The 21876-nt window shown below is 39.8% G+C and overlaps 1 protein-coding gene across 1 annotated transcript in view; it reads left to right on the top strand.

The window, feature by feature from the left end:
- The window catches only part of LOC145781905 (uncharacterized), a 64210-nt gene that overhangs the window by 16985 nt on the left and 25349 nt on the right, over positions 1-21876 (top strand). The window contains exons 32-72 of the mRNA XM_082593598.1: positions 202-360; positions 679-834; positions 1315-1470; positions 1803-1946; positions 2403-2561; positions 2848-2997; positions 3366-3521; positions 3825-3977; positions 4270-4425; positions 4982-5134; positions 5499-5654; positions 6018-6173; positions 6480-6635; positions 7110-7265; positions 7453-7596; positions 7874-8029; positions 8639-8794; positions 8944-9093; positions 9285-9440; positions 9548-9697; positions 10185-10340; positions 10893-11033; positions 11190-11345; positions 11606-11761; positions 12066-12224; positions 12461-12616; positions 13168-13323; positions 13533-13688; positions 13991-14146; positions 14298-14453; positions 15346-15501; positions 16126-16281; positions 16435-16590; positions 16841-16996; positions 17763-17918; positions 18407-18562; positions 18801-18956; positions 19113-19268; positions 19972-20127; positions 21062-21217; positions 21482-21637. Coding sequence (XP_082449724.1) covers positions 202-360; positions 679-834; positions 1315-1470; positions 1803-1946; positions 2403-2561; positions 2848-2997; positions 3366-3521; positions 3825-3977; positions 4270-4425; positions 4982-5134; positions 5499-5654; positions 6018-6173; positions 6480-6635; positions 7110-7265; positions 7453-7596; positions 7874-8029; positions 8639-8794; positions 8944-9093; positions 9285-9440; positions 9548-9697; positions 10185-10340; positions 10893-11033; positions 11190-11345; positions 11606-11761; positions 12066-12224; positions 12461-12616; positions 13168-13323; positions 13533-13688; positions 13991-14146; positions 14298-14453; positions 15346-15501; positions 16126-16281; positions 16435-16590; positions 16841-16996; positions 17763-17918; positions 18407-18562; positions 18801-18956; positions 19113-19268; positions 19972-20127; positions 21062-21217; positions 21482-21637 — 6342 coding nt within the window. The remainder of the gene's footprint in view (positions 1-201; positions 361-678; positions 835-1314; positions 1471-1802; positions 1947-2402; positions 2562-2847; positions 2998-3365; positions 3522-3824; positions 3978-4269; positions 4426-4981; positions 5135-5498; positions 5655-6017; positions 6174-6479; positions 6636-7109; positions 7266-7452; positions 7597-7873; positions 8030-8638; positions 8795-8943; positions 9094-9284; positions 9441-9547; positions 9698-10184; positions 10341-10892; positions 11034-11189; positions 11346-11605; positions 11762-12065; positions 12225-12460; positions 12617-13167; positions 13324-13532; positions 13689-13990; positions 14147-14297; positions 14454-15345; positions 15502-16125; positions 16282-16434; positions 16591-16840; positions 16997-17762; positions 17919-18406; positions 18563-18800; positions 18957-19112; positions 19269-19971; positions 20128-21061; positions 21218-21481; positions 21638-21876) is intronic.

The following is a 21876-nucleotide window of genomic DNA, read 5'->3' as shown; positions in this document are numbered from 1 at the left end:
GATAGCAAAGGTCAAGACGTTAAGACAATAATATTGAATTAGAGCACATGTGTGTATAATACCCTAAGTTGTTTCTGTTCGAGAATTTGAACCATCATATTATCGTTTTGAACATTAATTGAAAAGAATGCGGTCTGTCATAAAAGAATTTACTGTTGTGATTGGTCGAAAAAAAATCAATTTTTTACATAAAATTTTCAGAAATGCTCATTCTGGCAAGATTGGACGTCATGGACTGCCTGTAGCGCCACCTGCGGTGGGAACTCAACCAGGAGCAGATGGCGGAAGTGCGTGAATGGTGTCGTTGGTTTAGGAGGTTGCCTGGGACAAGGAAGAGAAGAAGAAAGATGCGTTTTACCGGTAATTTTTTCTAGTCCATCAACTATTACTTTTGTGTTATTGTACTGTAGATACATACGCTCAAGCTATATTTAACAGATCGATTGAAATAAAAATCAAATTGTCCGTTAAAATTCTATTCACTTGGCTACGCAGTTTGTTTTCTACAAAATGTCCTAGTCACTAAGTTTTTGTGAAAGTTTACTGATTGAAGTGAGTTTGTATTGTTTATTTAATTCTTCAATACTAAGTTTAGTGTTCCTCTATCTTGATCTTCAATCTCGGCGCTAAACCACCGCATCACTATCATCATACAAACAAACTCGTTTTCTGCTGCAGGAATGCCCATTCTGGTCCTTCTGGACCAACTGGAACGACTGCAGCGAGCCGTGCGGGGGCGGCGTCCGTGCGCGATCTCGCCTTTGTATAGGTGCCGACCCTGGCGTCGAAGGATGTCTAGGCCCAACCACAGAGGAAGATTACTGTAACGAACAGGTTTGAATTGGCTTCGAAAAAATTTTTTTTTTGAACTAGAAGCGCAGAATCTGTAGTCTGTAACTCACACGCATTTTACACACACTACAGCAATTAACAACCTTTAATAAGAACGCCATTTATGGGTGACTGGCGTTTTATTGCACGATTGACCTAAAAAGTATTTTTCCATCAAATAGTTTTTGTAAAATCTATGTTTCACTTGTTAAAAGTAATTGGTTGATATGCTTCAGAAGTAAGATATGCAACATTTTTGAAATTCCAAAAAATGTCATTTTTGTTGGTTTTTTTTTGTGGCCGTTGTTGAAACTATTCATCCTACAGTACCATGACCTAACTTTCCCATTACTACGTAGACTAACTTGAAGACATGATAGCAATCGAAAGTTCTTTTTATGTTTTCTTTTTCGGAATATCATTTAGATTTTTGGAGACCAATAGATTACTCTTGTGTGGAAATTTAATATTTCTCTTACTCAGCAATGCGCCTACTACACGGATTGGAACTCCTGGGGCAGGTGCTCAGAGACCTGTGGCGGTGGAGTCTACACCCGACGAAGAACTTGCATCAACGGAAATGAAGGCGAAGGCGGATGCTTCGGACCAGCTACTGACAGTGGAATATGCGCACAAGTCGTAAGTAATTTTGTGCTTATAGGCTAGCATACTATGCGCTTGGCTTATTATATCATGTTAAATATAATAACTTTAAATTGTTAGCTTTTAAGTTTTTTTTTCACCATAAAAGAATGTTTCTTGCGTAAAGTGTTTTCTGTAAATAACAAATTTGAAGAGTTAGACATATTCCGCTTTGTAAAGTTTTGACTTTTGGACACTAACGTCAACAACTTTTGAAATATATGGTAAAGAAATTCGTTTCTGGCATTAAAACTAAACAAAAACATCTAACAAACAACCACGTGATACGTCACGCTAACCGTCATGCTCCAATGATCCTTGATACGCAGGAATGTCCGGAATGGACGGAGTGGGGTTTCTGGTCGGCATGCAGCGTTACTTGTGGTGGCGGTTATTCTCGACGCACGCGGGAATGCAGCACCGCCGGCAGATGCATCGGTGAGCCAGAGGAAACACGAACCTGTTCCACTGACGTAAGTTTGTTAAATCTGACTTTAATGACTTGTTTGTCTGTCGCTGCCATATTTGCTGTACGAATTACAATTTCTGTGATGAGTTGTTTGTATTTTATTGACAAAAACCAAATCAACTAAACTGAGGAGGCTTGAAAACATGCTTTTCGCTTGATCATTTCCATATAAGCTTAACTATTGCGTTATCCAGGTCGTTAAAACCTTTCCTGGGTAGTTGTGGGTGGTATTCCATTCCTGATCTACTACTGTTGTGAATCTTGCATTTTGGTGCAGTGATATCCACTACATAATGAAAAGTGGTAATTAATAAAGTCCTTCGCAATAAATCTGTTTTAGAAAGAGATCACACGCATTTTGATCATGGATTTAATAAAGATATCATACGACGATTAATTACTTACACCTTCCTCAACTGCATAAAAAGAACCATGTTGATCAACACATTAACTTCTTTAGAGCTGTCCTTCCTGGGCTGAGTGGGGCGAATGGTCGGCGTGCAGTGAGAGTTGTGGACGTGGTTTGCGGTCAAGGTTCAGAAGCTGTGTCGACGGCGCCATTGGGGATGAGGGTTGCCCTGCCGGACAAGAAAGCATGACTGAAAGCTGCATTCGAGGGGTGAGATCTTTTAGATATATGTCTCCATCTGCATGGTTTTTGGATATTTTATTCGACTGTTACTTTCAACTTGTTATGCTGAGCGTAAAACTTGCATTTTCTCGACTTTGCATTTACAAGGTATATGGCTGACCACCACGTTGGCTATAGAACCCAATGATAGCAAATAATTTGGAGTTGACTATTTTCTTGCAAAGTTTTTTTTAACTTAGCTCTTACTTGAAAATTTTATTTCTGCAAGTCACTTTGAGGCTGCTTTCATGCCGTTCAATTAAACATCTTTCAGTTCTGCTCCTACTGGGCCGAGTGGTCGGGCTGGAGCCGTTGCTCTGTGACTTGCAACGGAGGAGCGAGGAGTAGAAACCGGCTCTGCGTCAACAATGGTTTGTTCGGATGCAGCGGCGAAGACGCTGAACAAGAGTCTTGTGCCACCCAGGTGTGTACCCTGCTGCAAAATTGTTTATGATCCATCGCAAACGGTTTTCAAGTATAAATGTTGCTTCCTAGAACCACCCGCCCCAATAAAGGATCCTGTTATTTTCTGTAGGTAATGGAAGATTGATTTTATAAACAAATATAACCATAGTCTCCAGAATCTAAATGCAACTTATTTAATTGTTCACCACTAAAGTTGGTATTTTGCCGTAGTTTCATTTATATGAAAGAGCGTTTGAGAAAATAATAATCTTTCAAATATAAACATTGTAAGAGAGACGTCCGTAAATCGGAAAATGTGCAAACAGAATAATTCATTGTATGATTACAATATTTGATATTTAAAACTTATCTGGTCGTCATTAATAGGATTGTCCATTGTGGAGTGTATGGGAGAACTGGTCTGCCTGTTCAGTTAGATGTGGTGGCGGAATCCGGCAAAGGAGAAGATCTTGTGTTAACGGATTCCCCGGACTCATTGGATGTGGCGGCGACACGCAACAGGATGACTTTTGCAACTCAGAGGTGGGTTATCCTCTTTATTGTCGATTGCTTCTTCTCCAGGAAAGGGTGGGATAATGGTAGTAGTTTCGTATGACACTTTCACACGAGAGGCTCGTTGGGTTTGGGTTAATAGGCAAAAACCTGCTGTAAATCAACTTGCATTAATTTTTATCGTGTTATGTTTAAGTGAAAAATACCTTTAATAAAAGTATTTCTTATAACAAGTTTTCATCGCTTTCATTTGCAACATAGATCATCTGAAGCATAAAACTTTCAAATTAAACCTGCAAATATTGACAAAGTGTGCTTGTCATTGCTCCCTAGGTTTGCGACATCTGGTCAGCATGGGGAGCATGGTCGACCTGTACCGAGACCTGCCAGGGTGGTTTCACTACCAGAGTGCGCACTTGCATGAGCGAAGACGATCAACTTGACTGCGATGGCTCGTCAAGTGACATCAACATTTGCAACCAACAGGTGAAGATTTATAATGACTCGCTATTTAAAGTTACGTCTGACCAGATTGATAAATGGATGTGGGCCACTTGGTTGCTGTTCAAAAATATTTAACTTTTCTGACAACAATGATGCAAGATTGTTTGCTGCGCTGTTATTATTTTCGTCAACAGTTGCTGATTTTACGTCCATGGGCTATTAGGTATAGCTGAAAATTAAGAATATTTTCACATTGCATTTGAATTTTTGGAATATAATGCTTTCAATTTTTCCTAGAGTATTTAAACTTTTAAGAAATATTTGTTTTTGACAGCCTTGTCCATTCTGGGACGACTGGACCGAATGGGCCGCTTGCAATGTGCCATGCGGTGGTGGACTGCGCAGAAGAACCAGAGTTTGTCAGAATGGCTACCCAGGTGACAGTGGTTGCTTCGGCCTAGGAAGAGAACAAGAAGACTGTAATGAAAGGGTAAGTGTGTTTTCGAGCATTTGTAATGAGTGAACATAGTTAGTACCAAGATCCCCGAATACTCAGGATAAGACACACGGGCGTGGTATTTGAAAGAATGCAAAATTGATCAGACTACTGACTTTAAATAATTATTGTCTTATTTTATAGTCTTTGTTCAGCACTGTAGCTGTGTTACACTCCAGCCCATTTTTTGCATTACAATAAATTGGGGACCACCAGTGTTATTAACAATATGGTTTGAAGAGTAATGTAGTGTTTGTTTCTGCTTCAAAGTTTTGTGCCTTTAGAAATATGAAAAATAACCTGGAATCATGCAAATTGTTACAAATTTTGTTTGCAATTTTCTAAGCATCATAAAGTCCAAAAAGAATTGTCGTTGTTTCTCGCAGTTTCAATGCCATTAGCCCACTTGGAGTCAATATCAGAATTTGAACCCGGTCGCTGTTTTGAATATTTTTTTTCAAGCATTCGTTTTTATGCTCTTTACTAGCACTTGGATTCAAGTATGGGACTCACCTTCACCTTACTAGCACTTGAAACTTTTATTTGGCAGGCCTGTGTCTTCTGGAGCGAATGGGCCAACTGGACACCTTGCTCCATATCTTGCGGAAGAGGAAATAGGTCTCGTTTCAGAACATGTGTCAATGCGGACGAGGACAACTTGTGCGACGGCGATGCTTCTCAAACCGAGAACTGTGTTCGAGGGGTAAGTAGTTTTTTATTTTTTCAGCACAAATCCAGCTTCAGCCCTTGTAGATGAAAGTATATAGACTGCGTCATGCAGCTGTTAGGGCTATATGACTTTTCCGTTGCTATGTTATTAGTTTCAAAAATTGTTAGGCATTTGAATTTTTTCTTTGGAAATTATGCACAGTTTTCTACCACTTATCAAGTTCTATTTATCATCATACCTAGTTTTTGTCATTATTATGCAGGCCTACTTTTATTTTGACAAATATTTGTCCTTGTCTTTTTAAGACTTCTAATTAAATTTGGTCTAGAATAATCTCAAATCTCGGAAATCACGTTTACGTTTCCACAGTGATCAGTTTTATATGTGACGTTTGCAGACATGTCCATTCTTTAACGATTGGTCAAGCTGGACTACGTGCTCTGTGACGTGTGCTGGAGGGACGCAACGTAGAACTCGCGCCTGCATCGGTGCACAGGTTGGAGATGAAGGCTGTATCGGACCTGATGAAAACGAGAGACAATGCAACAACAGGGTTAGTTACAACTTCCAGTTTTATTTATGGCTACTCAACATAACAAACATTGCAACATCGATGACTAAAATATTGCGCAGGTTATCTATTTTTTGTTTAACAATGTCAACACCATTTTGTGCTTTATTGTTTCAAGTGTGAGAGAAAGAGAGTGAGAAATTACATCACAATAACATACAATTCATAGACATAGAGGAATGCATAAGTAAGCTTACTGTTGAATAACTCAATCTAATTAGCCAGGAGCAGAGAAAGACTATTTTGTCATTCAGTCAGCTGCTCCCCACTGCTAGGTGCGGTTGCACTGCACCTAACTTTCTGAAAGACGCAAAATAAATAAATCATTTGAACTCTTTCTCACAGCCATGCCCAACTTGGTCATCATGGGGCAACTGGACAGAGTGTAGCGCCTCATGCGGGGGCGGTGTCCGATCCCACACCAGGGAGTGCTTCAATGGACAGCCGGGCGATTACGGATGCAATGGGCCTGTGACTGTGCAAGAGTATTGTCAAAGTCAAGTAAGTGCCGCCATGTTGTTTTCGAAGTCACGTTTTTTACCTAGCAACTGTGCTGTGATATCTCAATTGTGATCGGCTTAGACTTATCATTGCGCTAATGCTCAACAGTTACAAGATAATTACGCCAGAATTCGATGATAAACAATTGGTTGGCCAAAGTTTCATTCAGTGCATTGCTACGTAACTTTTGGAAAACCAAAGTTTATCGAAATGTAAGGTGGTTTGACGTGGGATATACTTTGATACTGTTGATGCTAACCTGTTAAGTATCCATCATCATGGTTACGATAACACATTGTTTTATAGGCGTGTCCATCTTGGTCCACTTGGAACTTATGGTCATCATGTAGCCAGTCCTGTGGTGGAGGTCAAAGGTCACGATCTCGGCAATGCGTTAATGGTCTGGTTGGTGAAATCGGTTGCACTGGTCAGGCTGACGAAACAGGCATATGCATGATCAGGGTAAGTGTCAGCTGAACAGAACTTAAACTTTAGGCAAGGTTGTATTTTATAGGGGATCTAGGAGAATTTCTGATATTGAAACCAACAGCCTTATCAAGGTAAAATCGTTTCTCATATAACAAAGTTTTTCATTTCGCGTTTATGCAACGTCCACAAACGTATTCGTTGGGTTGATAGTTTTGCTCATTTTGTTGTGTGAAGCCAGAATTTGTCGGCAAAGACATTCAGTATTAGTTGCTTGATTTTAACATCAGCTAGCATTATTCCAACGTTATTACAGTGATTTGAATGCAAAATGCTAAGGCAAGTGTTACTTCCTGCAAACTTTTTTATTGATTTTAATAGGATTTGTGTGATTGCTTTGTTATGTTGATACAACGTAGCTTTCACAACCACACTGAAACCTCAGATGACACTGCTTTTTGTAAACAACTGACTTTGATAAGTGATCATACAATTTGCTTTCCCGTTTAGGACTGTCCCTTCTGGCAACCCTGGGTTGAATGGTCGACATGCACCCGAACATGCGCTGGTGGGTATCAACGTCGATCAAGGTTATGCATCAATGGGCGGCCTGGGTACGCTGGGTGCAGTGGCTCCGAGGGCGAAGAGCGTCTTTGCAATGAAGAAGTACGTATAGTGTAATATTTGTATCATAAAGATTATATGTTTGTTAAGTTATATTATTATAATTATACAACAATATTTGTAGTGCTAGATCTTATTGGGAATAAGTCTTAATGTCTTTTTTAACTCAACCTAACTTTTACAAAGTCTTCTTTTTGGGCCGTTTTATTTCAACTTTTTTTTCTTTCAGGACTGCCCGACATGGGGAGCTTGGGTACCCTGGTCGTTCTGTAGCGCTCCGTGCGGCGGGGGAACCAGATCTAGATCTCGAGCTTGTAGCGCGCCGTTTGGGTGCCAAGGACCGGCCAATGAAGAAGGAACTTGCAATAATCAAGTACAATCATTTCTATATACTTTTGAACAATTTTTGTTAAAAGTTTTATATTAACAATTCGTGAAATACGTAGACTATTTGGTTGTTTTGTGGTGTAGTCAATCTTTATTCTTTACCCATTTTTAAATCTACCACCCCGTTGAACCAAACCTGTTTGGTTTCACTATCATGGAGTCTTAATTAGCGTGGTTGACTGCCGTATTTATAACTTGACCGTTTGTTGCTTATTTTTGTCCGAAGTGATATTATAAATTCTTACGTAATGACGTATACTCAGCTCTGCGCAACGTGGTCCTACTGGTCATCCTACTCGCGGTGTAGTTTGACGTGCAACAGCGGAGTTCAAGTCCGAAACAGAACTTGCTTGAACGGAGAAGTAGGCGACGACGGTTGTGAGGGACCAGTACTTGACGCAATCAGTTGCAACACACAAGTGAGTGTTTTAGGCACATTTCTTTAAGGTTCCGCCATTGAGGTTTCTTTCTCCAGTAGCACATGCTTTTTTTTGCATAGTGGAAAGTACGAAACCGACTCCGAATCGGTCTTGGCCGTATCAAATATGTGATGGTGAAATGGAAAAAATACGAGCTCAATTTCATGGTCCTGGAGCACCGAACCCCTAACAATAAACTTGCTACACACCCTTGGCTGAGTAAGACTTTGCAGAGTACAGCTCTGTCGTGGAATGAATAAAATTTAGAAGACTCCACAAAATAAAAGCTTTTAGAAAACTATCAATCATTGGTTTACCTAGAACTATTCATTTTAAGCTACTACATCTTTTGATGACCCTTTTTGTGGTGACGTCAGTTTACTTTCTGCCCAGTATGGCACATTTTCTAAATTGCAGTTGCGTTGTTTTAAAAGTTTAATTTCTTTTAAAAAGGTGATTATGTAATTATCTGTAGAAAACTAAAAAAAATACTTTTTGCTTGATTAATAGCATAAGATCAAATATTTTTGATAAATAATTGTCTGTTAGGAAATGTTTTAGAGAAGCTTCTTTGTGAGTATCTTCAAATTTATTTATTGCGTTTTTCAGGCCTGTCCAGCCTGGACAGAATGGACAGTATGGTCAACCTGCAGTAGAACTTGCGGCAGCGGCCAACAAAGCAGGGAACGCAGATGCGAGCGTGGAATCCGCGGTGTGATGGGTTGCCGTGGCGATAGGCAAATGTTCAGGCCGTGCAGCATCCAAGTAAGCAGCTTTGTTGTGCAAAAGCCAGGAACTATGTGTGCCATGAGCAACAGCCGTTTTTATTAAATATATGTTTGTTGATGGTCTTTCAATATTACTTTTTGCAATTTAGATTCAGTTGTTTTAATTTTGACTTTCATTCTGATTAGGATTGCCCACGATACAGCGATTGGTCGCAATGGAGTGTGTGTTCCAACACGTGTGGCCTGGGCACTCGAACACGTGCACGAGTGTGCTCAGACACATTTGGTAACAGCTGTGTTGGATCTGCTGTGGAAAGCTCGTCTTGCGCCGAAGGCGTAAGTAAAAAACTGTTACTTTGTTCTAAAAGTTAGAGTTTGTTTCTATGCAATTTCTTGTTGAGCTTTACTGGTTGTATTTACTGCTTCAGTGTGTTGAACACATTGCATAAGATGATCATGTGAATCTATCGAGGTCCACAATGTTAATTTCATATTAAAAACAAATCAAACTTGTTTTTATTTTTTAGAATTGCGCCTACTACAGCTTGTGGGGCTTATGGTCACAATGCACTGTCTCTTGCGGTGGAGGAACTTATACGAGGTCAAGAGTTTGCGTCAACGGTGAAATCGGAGAACCCGGATGTGAAGAAGAGGACTCTGAAATTGGAGTTTGCGAACTTCAGGTTTGATGACCATGAAATTCTTATACGTGGACATTTCTTACTTGTGATAATTTATGCTGAAACATTTAGAGAACTGCTTCTTTTGACTTCTTGGATTTTTTTAACAGCCATGTCCAATCTTAACACCATGGACCAATTGGGAAGCCTGCAGTGCCACGTGCGGAGGAGGAGTACGGTCCCGAGAGCGATCTTGCATCAACAGAGCCAGTGGAAGCTGCAATGCTCCTGAAACAGGAGAAGAATCGTGCAATGAACAGGTTGGACTTTTTGAATATTTTCTTTCTAGTTTAACCTCTTGATATTGAAGTATTTCAGTCTCAGAGTTTATTGCACTTTTGAGATATTTTTATTGTAGACAAATACAGAATCACTGATGTCATCCACATAGAATGTTTGGAATGTCGTTTCCAAACTTACACGAATTTCACTTTTGCATACGTTTGAATAAACTGAGTATGACTATACGGTCATTGGAAATGGCAGCACTGCTGTTTTGTAGTTTGATTGGCTTCTTCACAAATACATGAAAACTAAACAGTAATGGCAATACGAAATCTGATTACGGAGAGAGGTCAGGAAAATCATAAATGTTTGGGAGTCGTTGTGCATGAAAAACATAAAAGTCTTCGAATAAATTTTTTAATGATTATTTGACACATCTTTCAGGATTGCTTTTTAATCACTTCGCATGGTACATAATTTTTTGATTATTTATGTATAACCAAACTGTTCTCTGACTTGCAGCCGTGCCCATTCTGGTCCCAATGGAACGACTTCGGTCCCTGCACCCGATCATGTGGAGGAGGAACGAGAGTTCACTTCCGTTCTTGCGTCAACGGGGAGCCTGGAGACGGAGGTTGTGAAGGGGAGCCGACAGAGATTCGTTCTTGCAACGGACAGGTGAGACCAAAGAAACTATTGCATGATGGTGCGGTTTGTAGCAATAAATTTTAAAGCTTTTTGTTACGGTTTAGTTTTCAAGATTAATTAGTTCACTTTATAGCCTTCGAAACATCAACTTAGACAGCACCAGTAAACCATACACTAAGTAACTCAACTAAATATCCTAGGCGCTTTAAATTTAAGCTTCTTGTCTTCTTTTGTATGAAACAGAATTTCAAAGTTCAGAATCGGTGATGTAAACCTGGTCCAGATAGATTCATACAAGGTTTACATAAGACGTGCATTTTCAGTACATTTTTTCGATGCTCTGCTCTATCGCACCAACGACTTGGCAGAAAATCCAGACTAAAGTTTGCAGAGCAGTCAATTTACTAAAAAGAGCATGGTTGAACGTACTCTGATGAAACTACGAATTCTATTAATAAATAAACGATATTGAACAAGTAGCTGTTGGCTTACACAAATCTAAGCTTTATAAAAAATTATATGTGCTTTAGCTTTAATAAACATAGAAATTGGATGCAATTTAACTTAAAATTTACATCTTAGGAATGCCCAGCGTGGTCCGAGTGGGGAAATTGGGGACAATGCAGCGTCTCATGCAATGGTGGGATCCGTGCCAGGACCAGAGCCTGCATCAATGAAGGTTGCGAAGGACCTTCGCTTGAGCAGGAAGCCTGCCAATTACAAGTAAGTGTGAGTCTGTTAGCCCTGAAGAAAAAAAATGGCCAGTCATGCCATTGAAAAAACGAACAACTATTTTGTTTGGCTTTTTACAAATAGTTAATTAAATAGTGCGAAGATTTTTGGTGGTTATGTAAAATAATAATATTTTTTTATTGTTAGGCTTGTCCATACTTTTCACAATGGTCTACATGGTCGCCGTGCAATACCACATGCGGAGGGGGAGTGCGCACACACACGCGTATATGCGTCAACGGTCGCTTCGGAAATGTTGGTTGCATTGGAACCCGATTTGAATCAGAGATTTGTGATGCAGGGGTAAGTCTCATGAGTTCAAACCGAATTGTTACTTAGAGAAAGGATTTTTAAAGTACAGTTTCACGTGAAAACAGCATTCACACCTTTAAACCAACTAATTTCTAGTAACAACAAATGAAGCGTTTTGCATTTTACTATATTAAAGTGCCATTACCATGCTTTACAATTTTCTTAAACATGTTAAATATTACGCCCTTTAAGGGAAATGAAAACAGAATACTTACGTGTTAGACCAATTAATTGAACAAATTTATCAACAGAGCTGTGCATATTGGGCAGTATGGACTCCATACAGCCCATGCTCACAGACATGTGGTGGAGGCATCAGAGAGAGGGCTCGAGAATGCGTTGGAGGGGTTGAAGGCGCCCCTGGGTGCCCTGGAGTTGGGTCCCAGCAACGAGTCTGCAACCAGCAGGTACGTTTGCGTGATTTTTAGTGTAAATTGTTGTGTTCGTTCTTTTTTTAATGTTTTTTTTTGTATTTTTGTAAAGTGTAAAAAAGTTTAGGTTTAATCATTTTTATATAGGTGTTTGAAAATGTTAAGTTTAATTTTTCAGTAGATCATGTACAAGCAAAAGTGTAGGTGATGTTTATAGAATTTTAGATTAGAAAAGCCTTGTGGGTATTACTGTAGGTCTCAAATTTGCAGCTGTTTTCAGCACAAACGTTCAGTGATTTACGGTTTAAAAAATCATTTTTCAATTGTTTTGCGTTTGCAGCCATGTCCTTTCTGGGATGAATGGACTCCTTGGAGTTCTTGCAGCAGGACCTGCGGAGGAGGCAGATCCACTCGGGATCGAAGATGCGTAAACGGATTTGTTGGTGACATCGGATGCGATGTTGGAGCTGCAGTGCAAGCACTGGAATGCAACACAGATGTGAGAATTTCAGTTGACAGAAAATATTTTCTTTAGACTATAAAAATTTGGCAAGACTAATATTTCACTTACAGATGACGCTCATTTAAAACTTAGCAATATCCCGTTCCTCTGCTGTCTTCATGCAACAGTGCAACATATTGCCACATCTCAATTTTCCAGCTTGCAATGTATTTTACTTTCATGTCTTATGAAATGAACAAGTGCAATGTTAACGTTAAACTTCAACGTTGCAGGATTGTCCGTATTGGTCTGGCTGGGGTGCATGGACTTCCTGCAGCATGACTTGTGGAAGAGGTTTCAGATCTCATACCAGGACGTGCGTTAATGGAAACATTGGAGATAGAGGCTGTGAAGGAATCACTGTGCAGTCTACTACCTGCATTGCTGGGGTAAGCAATTTCTTATAAACGATGCTTCAGATTCAAACTCGATAATTTGCGGCACTCGGCGGTTCAAGGCCTAAGTTAAATGCAGTTTAGTCTACTTCTTACGCGAAACTTTGCAAACATCAGCTGAAATTTTCTAACATAGAAAGTTGTATTCTGCAATCTACTTGCGTTAAGTCAAGTACACCTCTATCCTTGATTTTGGTTATTTTGCTTTTAAAATCTGTATTCATACACTACGCTGTGTTGTAAAGCTAATCCCCACACATTAATCTAAGCATGGGGAATGAGAAGATAAGGGTTCTCATTATACTAAGGTTTTGGCACAAACGAAAGTAGGGTGGTGGCCAGTTCTTTTATCTCTGACGCATTTTCTTCAGCGACAACGTTCACCCAATTTACTACGCTCTGGGTTGCGATCAGTGGGTGAGCCGAGCATCGAACCATTGTCCTTTGATTGGAAAGCGAGAGATTTTCATTTGACTTGTAGCTATCTTTTGATTAGTAAGTGAACACTTGTTTCTTTGTGATAACGTGGAACTGTTATATTGCAGCGTTGTCCATTCTGGTCGGAATGGAGTCCATTTGCTGGATGCAGCGAAGAGTGTGGCGGTGGTTTTACTCAGCGATATCGTAACTGCATCAATGGAGAAATTGGAGATGGAGATTGCATCGGACCTACCAGACAAAACAGCACGTGCAACAACGAGGTATTTTATTACTTTAAAGCTAAGGTTGGATTTGTTCAATTTCAGAACCACTTGTGGAACTAACATGAATTTATTTTATCTCTCTACAATTTTTGCTTCAACAACGCTGCACTTTAAATGGCATAGCTATGCTCATAAAAAACTATTCACAAAAAAAGCAAAAAAATAGCTACCTCTTCATTCTCATTTTAACTTCCATGTATTCTCAGCCCTGTGCTCAATGGTCTCCGTGGGCAGAATGGACTCTTTGCTCGCAAACTTGCAACGGAGGAAAGCGATCCCGGGAGCGCATCTGCATCAACGGAGCGTTTGGTGACCGTGGTTGTTTGGGCGCCATCGATGGCCAGGATTACTGCAACGCTCAGGTAAGATGAAGCGGTGTTGCATCCCTAAAAATGACTTTTAAACGCTTCTTAAGTCTAGAAATCTGTGATGCTAATGTATCATGCCTTGTGTGTATTCCCCAATATCGTTCATGGCGAGATAGTCGCCAAAGACTTGACGATTATCGGCATGTCCAACGAACTTGTCTAAGACCTAGAGAGTTGGATGTCAAAAGTTGTCACAGCGACCGAAAGAGACAAGCTTGTAGATGAAGAAGAATTAAATGCATCCAATACAGTTTAAGCCAAATTTTTTAATTTGTGTTTTAATTATTTTCTTTTAGCCATGTCCCGCATGGTCACTGTGGTTAGGATGGAGCCAGTGTTCCGAAAGATGTGGAGGAGGAACCAGGTCAAGGACTCGGTTATGCTTGAATGGAGATTCAGGAGATGACGGATGTGTTGGTCCGGACTCCATCTTTTCATCTTGCAACGAGCAGGTGATGAACAATTTTAAGAAGATAATTCACTGAAAATGATGATGCTGATGATAAACAATTGTACAACCATCAAGGAACAACAAGTTTTTTTAAATGATTTTTCTTGTTTGACTGCTTAACGAATTGTGACCAATTTTTTTTTTGCTTTCAGACTTGCCCTATGTGGTCGCCATGGGCATCATGGGGTCTTTGCAGCCGGACATGTGGAGGAGGAACAAGAGGAAGATCTCGTACTTGCTTCAATGCAACACTCACTGGTGTCTTCTGTGAAGGTGATGCCGATGATTATGGTTCTTGCAACGAAAACGTAAGTTTCGGTTTATTCCCATTTTATTTCTAACTATCACAACGATAACACAGCAGAGGTTTGGAAGAAGATGCAAGCCACAAAACGCGCACGTTAATACATGACTAAGATATGATGGTAGAAGGATGACTTAGATACTTGATTTCCAGCCACTGCTCAACTGCAACATCCTAAAGAAGCACTTTCTATCTCATCGTTCTTTCCAGAGACATCTCATATAGCTAAGCATATGCTTTGACCATGGGGCGTTGCACAGTCACTAAGGGGCAGGTTACCCACTCAATAAATATAGCAGAGATGGTTCACACAAAAGCATGCATTGGGATTTCTTTGTACCAACAATGGCTGTACCGAAAAGTTGTCAAATGTCAGTCATCGTGTTTTGCTAATCTTTAGAAAAAAGATACTGCATAGAAACCTTCATTATTAGATCTTTTACTCAATGAGCCAGCAGCGTAATATGTACTCTAAGAACAGTGCCGTTCTGTCGTACGCCATCAACAAAGCGTTGCAAGAATTTGTAAAAGCTGTGGAAAGGCAAACACATGCTGTTAATGTGAGGTTCACGTCGAGAAAAGCAAAGATACAACAAACAGCGTTGAGTTTAGGTGAAAATCTGGAATTATTTAAAATTTGGTTCTCATGCTGAAGACTGGAACTTGCTCAAAATGTGCATGCATAGGAATAAAAGAACGCATTGACAATGTGTAGCCGTATTGCTAGAGCAACTGCAGTGATTGTACAATTTCGCCAACGTTTGAATAAACTAGAATACCGTGGGAGGTTATATTCATATTTAAGAACAGCTGTCATACAATACAAACTAACCGCACCTTATATTCATTTTTTGTGCAGGAATTATAATTACCTAATTACTTAATAAAATTTGCAGCTTTGTCCTATCTGGGACGGTTGGACTCCCTGGACGGAATGCACGGTCTCGTGCGGTAGAGGCTCTACCTCTCGTAGCAGGGTGTGCATAAACGGACAGGTTGGACAACGAGGGTGCGAAGGCGATGCTGAAGCGTCCATCACTTGCATCAGAGGGGTGAGTTTCTTGTTTTGTCAAGTTACTTCTAAGTTAATGAACGGCGACGTGAAAGGATTTTTGCAACGATTGGTTTTAATAAGTTTAAGCTGTAAACTGTTGCTGGAATAAGCAGTATAGTGAAAATGCATAGCTGACTGTGTAACTGTCCTTCACTGCGCCTGGCTAATCAGATTGATTTGTTTGATGATGCTACAAATTTTCCGCCATTTTTTGTGAATTGTGTAGCCTACAGTATTGTGGTACAAAGTTTGTATGCCATTGTGTTACCAAATTAGCAAATAAAGTTACTTTTCTCTGGTCAAGTTTGAATTTTACCGGAATCAATGTTGTCATCAGAGATGTGTCTCAATATGTGCTGCAATGACCGAAGTTTTTAATGTTGGAGTCATATTTCGAATATCTGCGCCAGCAGCAGTCACGCAGGCTTGCACTGATGCAATAGTTTTATAAAAAGAATTGATATCCGTTGGTGTGGAAGATTACCTTTTTATGTTATGAGCCGTCAAACACCTGGGTATCTGTTTATCAAGATGCATGTTTGGGAATCTAGAGGTATCTGCAACATACAACATCAAAGATATTCTAATTCAAATGTAAAGATGTTGCAAATGATCTTTGCAGGACTGCGCCTTCTGGGCAGACTGGTCAACTTGGAGCGACTGTGGAGTGAGCTGCGGTGGAGGAGATCGACAAAGAGTCCGAGTCTGCACAAACGGAGTTCCTGGTGATGTTGGATGCGAAGGATCAGATACAATGACAGAGCCATGTAACCTACAAGTAAGTCCACAAGACATCAAGCTGTAAAAGAAAGATCATATCTTGCTGCAAGACGATTTCTTAAACAAATTGTAAACTAAAGAGCATGTATCTTACATTGTACTTGCATTGTGTCACATCGTATTGAACATTTTTATGACGTTACTTGTACAGAGTTGTCCGCGGTGGACAGCCTGGGGCAATTGGACTGAGTGCAGTTCTTCCTGTGGAGGTGGAATACGATCACGCTCCAGATTCTGCTTGTTTGGCTTGCTTGGGGACTCCGGTTGCTCTGGAAGAAATTTGGACAACGATTTCTGCAATGCCCATGTACGGTGATCAGATCATGTCAAATTTTGCATAAAAACAACTAAAAATGTCATTCTTTTTTGGGAATAAGCAACAGTAACATGTTGGAGCTGCAAATTACGAGTTTTCCTATCCGACTTTCTAAAAATAAGAGTTGCTGCAAACAATTGATCTCCCCTGATGATGCGGTACAAGGGTCAGGTTTCTATGAAGCAAGGTGGAGATAGTTTCTGAAAAAATCTGAAATGCCTTGTTTTTGTTTGTTTCACAGTCATGCCCAGAGTGGTCGCAATGGTCTCCCACATCACCTTGTCCCGTGTCCTGTGGAGGAGGAGAGATGACTTACATCCGACGATGCGTCAACGGACCTGTAGGAGGAAGAGGATGCATTGGATCGGATGAAGATCCACGAAGCTGCAATAGCAACGTAAGAAATTGATTGGTGTAAAGACTTTTCCTCTGAAAAGTAAAATAATAAGTTATCAAAATTATCATTAGTACCATTTTCTTCGATACAACGGATGCATATTTGTAATCGGTAGGTCTCTGCAGCAGATGGAGTATTTTGACTGGTAGACATTTTAACATAGGACAATTTTCTGTATGAACCAGCTGATTGCAACATTGTGAGCCTTCTTGCACTCTGCCAAAGAGTTAATTCTTGCATTGAACTATGTTTGGTAATTAGGGAAGAAAAAAAGGTAATGGCAGGGATGGGAATCAAACCCGTCGTCGAAATGACTACTCACTGGCCCTAATCTTCTAGACCACGCTGCCGACGGCGAAACGTTTATTTAATTTACTTTCCAACGTGCATGAATGAGAATGACTGGAATTAACTGATTTAAATATTGTCTTCTGATTGATTGATTGATTGATAAACCTCATCTGCTGCAGCTACCTGCAGATTACAAATACGCTAATAGTAACTAACCATTGCATAGTACTCATATTGCTTTTGAGAAATTGTCATTAGTTCACAAGACATAGATGGATAGTGGCTCCACTAACTTACGGTGTTCAAAAATTTATCAACGTCGCACTAACGTCAATTGTTGTCGCATTACCATAACAACCGGATGTGTTTACTATTTTCTGCTTTAATGAATTGTTTTTATAAATGTCATACAATTCAGCAACATTCATGAAGCTTTGATATTCCATTGTTTCTACAACAACTTGTTTACTTTCAGCCGTGCCCTGTTTGGGATAACTGGGAGCCTTGGACCGATTGCTCCAGATTCTGTGGAGGAGGAAGACGAAATCGCGTCAGGATGTGCATCAACGGACTTCCAGGAGACATCGGATGCGAAGGAAGAATTATTGGAAATGAAGGGTGCAATACGAATGTGAGTCGCAGTATTAGTTTAGTTTACGTTTGGAGAGTTTTGCTGTATTTGGAGCCGATGATTTATCATTTTGCTACTCCATAAGTGGCGATGTTTCAAGAACTGCATCGAAATGCTGCTGGAGAGCATCATCCAAGACATACAGACCTTTTAGACGTTGTTATTTCGGATTACTGATATAGTCATCTTTACGACGCCAAACTTTTCAATAAAGTAGATTGCTGAACCAGGTTGCTGGCATTTACCAGATCTACAGTAGATAAAGTACTCACAGCCATTGGTTGACTTTTTTCGTTACTTTTAACTGATTCTAACGTGCGGTGGCGAGAAATCTAAACTCTACTTCAGTGTTGAAGCACATTAGGTTGTGATTTCGGTGTCTTGGATATTTAGTGCTGGTATCTATGTTTAGCTATGTTTGCTGCAACAAATATTCTCACATTACGTAGTTTAGGAAATGACGTTTTTAAACGTTTTTGCCATTTCAGCGCTGCGCCAGATTCCAATCTTGGTCTTCATGGTCGTCATGTTCTGTCAGCTGCGGAAGAGGCTCCTACACCAGGACTCGAATTTGTATTGATGGTGAAGTTGGCAATTTTGGATGCATCGGAGATGTCATTGAAAATGGGGAGTGTATTGAAGGGGTGGGTTGCTTTGAAAAAGTTTTTTTTTTGGAGGTCTTTTACACTTTGCATTTTTTATTTTGCGTGAAATTAAATGTCTTCAGTTAAATAAGTCTGTAAAATACCCACATCGCGAATTAACTTGCAAAATGTTTTTCGGCAATTTTCTACAGTGGAATTTTACTAGAAAGACTACAAGCGTGGGTGGATTTGTGGTTTATATGGTCCAAAGTTGTATTTTGTGTTCTAAACTTTGCAGAACTGCCCATACTGGACAGAATGGTCTGACTTTGACTTCTGCACCGCATCATGCGGAGGTGGAACTTGGAGGAGATACCGTCGCTGCATCAATGGACCTCCAGGAGAAGGAAACTGCTCTGGAAGCTCAGAAGATATTGCTGCTTGCAATGTTCAGGTGAGATTCTTGCAAAAAATAGTCACAATATTTTTAAGTGTAAATAATTATTGTAATTTTTAAACTGTAAACAATAATCTCTTTTTGCTCAAAAACTTTTCCAAATTGTGTGATCTAACAGCATCTTCTCCGGTGTGACCTCTTCTTAAATTGCAGTTGTGTGTGTCCTGGGCACCTTGGGGAGCATGGTCAGAATGTTCATCTGTATGCGGCTATGGGCGAGTCATGCGCAATCGAGGCTGTATTAATGGCAACGTAGGTGATGAAGGATGCCTTGGTGAAGATGAAGAGACGAGAGGTTGCTACCAAGTGGTAAGTCTACGACTGTTTACGTCAACAGTGGTTTTCGATCCCACCTGCCCAGGTTTGCCTTTCGAGCAATGTAGATGCTGAAAAGCACTGCCCTTATTTTTTTACTCAATTTCCAACAATTGAAATACGATTTTTGACTGAAAAAGTCTAAAAGTCTTTTGAGTTTTGTTTTTACGGTAAATTTGTTAGGAAAGCAACTTTGCGTTCTCCATTCGTTGCTGCACTATTCTAGCTTAATTGTTTTATTGTACAAAAATAGCAGCTGATTTTGCTGAATCTGTGGCTTTTGGAGTCACTCTATAGCTGTCTAGTACTATGCTGAGTATAATCTGTGTTATTTTCGCAGTCCATCTGCTGTTGCAAGCCTACTTAAAATACAAAATTCAAATCTAAAGTTCAGTTCCCTGCATAACCAACCACTTAGTACTATATTACTTTAAGATTGCACCATAACAAGCGAATTAAGTTGTTTGTTAAGTCCTTCTTGGCTGCAACGCATATCGACAAAAGTTTTTACGTGTTTCCTTCAAGTGATGTGTAAATGACCACTTAACAATATGACACAATATGAGATTAAATAAAAATATGTAAACAGTTTTACTTTTCCCACTTGTGATCAGCTTAAAGTGCGTTTATTGCGAAGGTCTTGCTTTTTAAATAGAAAGGAAATTCCTTTTTTTCAATGTTTGCATCTTTATTGTAGGCGTGCCCGTCCTTCAGTGATTGGACAGAGTTCGGTCGCTGTTCGATGACGTGTGGCGGTGGCCTTCGGGTCAGAAGTCGGGAATGTCGCAACGCTATTCAAGACGTCATCGATTGTGAGGGAGATCTTCTTGAAGCAGTGCCATGCAACACCAAGGTATTGTGTGTAACTTGCAGAGTTCATTGTAGAAAAATATACTCGTAGTTGATTACGAAAAATCATATCGACCTCAAATACACAACAGAACCTACGTAGTTACACAACTTTAGACTCAGCAACAGAAAATTAGAATCATCCTTAGGTACATCATATACTGCATAACTGCATATGCTTATCATATTATCATATGCAATTATGCACTTTACATCCCACTGTATGCATTGCTATCGGCGATGTGCAATACAGTTTTAGCGCAAACAAGTCGGTTATTAGCGCAGTATACCGTGGAGTGCCAATGGGTTGCAAAAAAAATTTCAGTGCCTATTTACAAGTTTTTGTTTGACCTACTGAGTATCAAACCCGTAATTACTTTTTCTCAAAAACTTGATGTAAGTTAAGCCATGGCCACCTAAAGATATGGCCTGATTTGTCACATTTTGCAGAAATTTCCAGGTTTTTCTAACTTTGAGCGAACGTTTCAATATTTTTTTTTAAAAATCATATTCTTACGCTTTCTTTATTCTTTTCCCCAGATGACACAATAGGTTTCAACATTCTCACATGTTGAAAAACAAAGAAAATTTGATTTTGAAGACTTTAGTCAGACTGTTAATTTTCAATAACAGTCTGATTTCGCGTTTTTCAACTTCCTTTTTCTCATTTGCTACTGCTTCCCCAAGGCAACACAAAAGTTTTATGTCATTAGGAAACCGCAAAAAAGAAAAACATCTCAAAAAATGTCAGTCAACCACCAGCAGTAGCTGTAATCAAAATCTGCAAAATGTGACAAATCAGGCCGCATCTCCAGGTGGCCATGGTTAAGCTAATCCTTATGGGACAACTTCGCATTCATGTTTACTCCAAATTTTTTAACATCTTTTAGGATTTCTCAGAAACTTTAAAACAATTTTATATCGATCCTATATATCAGGTCTGTCCAACGTGGTCGGAGTGGTCCGATTTCTCAGACTGTTCTGCAAGTTGCGGAAGTGGATTGTCCAGGCGAACAAGACGATGCGAGAATGGCATTCCTGGTGTGATGGGATGCAGAGGACCGACCTGGGAGTATGTGATATGCAATGAACAGGTATTTTTGTTGTTTACTTACGTCGTTAAAAAAACGTTGCCATTTTTCTATATCATTTAACGTCGCCAGATGCTGAGACAAAGCAAAATGACATTTTTTGTTGCTTGAGAGATTGCCTTTAAGAGATTTGTAAACAGAAATATTGTGTACAAAAATTTCCAAAATTTTTCTCCCAACACTCTTCAATATAGCAAGTTTGTTGTTTTTGTTATGAATCAGCATCTTTCGCTGAAACAGTCTCTGCAATGTTGTTGACATTTCTAGGAATGTCCCTTCTACACCAACTGGACTCCTTGGACAGATTGCACTGTAACATGCGGCAGAGGTACACGATCGCACACAAGATTATGCATAAACGGAGCTGAAGGAGATTTCGGATGCGACGGTCCCTCAGACGAAACCGCAGACTGCATTGTAAACGTAAGCTTCATATATCCCTAGCTTCATAACTAGACCCTTTGCATCAAATTTATGTTTGAGCACACAAAATTAATCTGACCTTTTCTAATTTTTTGCTCAGCTGATACACAACACAACCTCTGAGCTTTCATTTCTTTCAATGCTGAAATCTTTTATCTGCTGGTTAAGAGAGGCCTAGAAATGAATTGAATTCCATGAAAGAAAACGATTTTAGTGTTAAAGTTATGCCCAACTTGTGT

The sequence above is a fragment of the Aplidium turbinatum genome, chromosome 13 (assembly GCF_918807975.1).
Source record: "Aplidium turbinatum chromosome 13, kaAplTurb1.1, whole genome shotgun sequence".
NCBI lineage: Eukaryota > Metazoa > Chordata > Ascidiacea > Aplousobranchia > Polyclinidae > Aplidium > Aplidium turbinatum.
The sequence above is the reverse complement of the archived record's forward strand: the minus strand, read 5'-3'. Positions and strand labels throughout refer to the sequence as shown.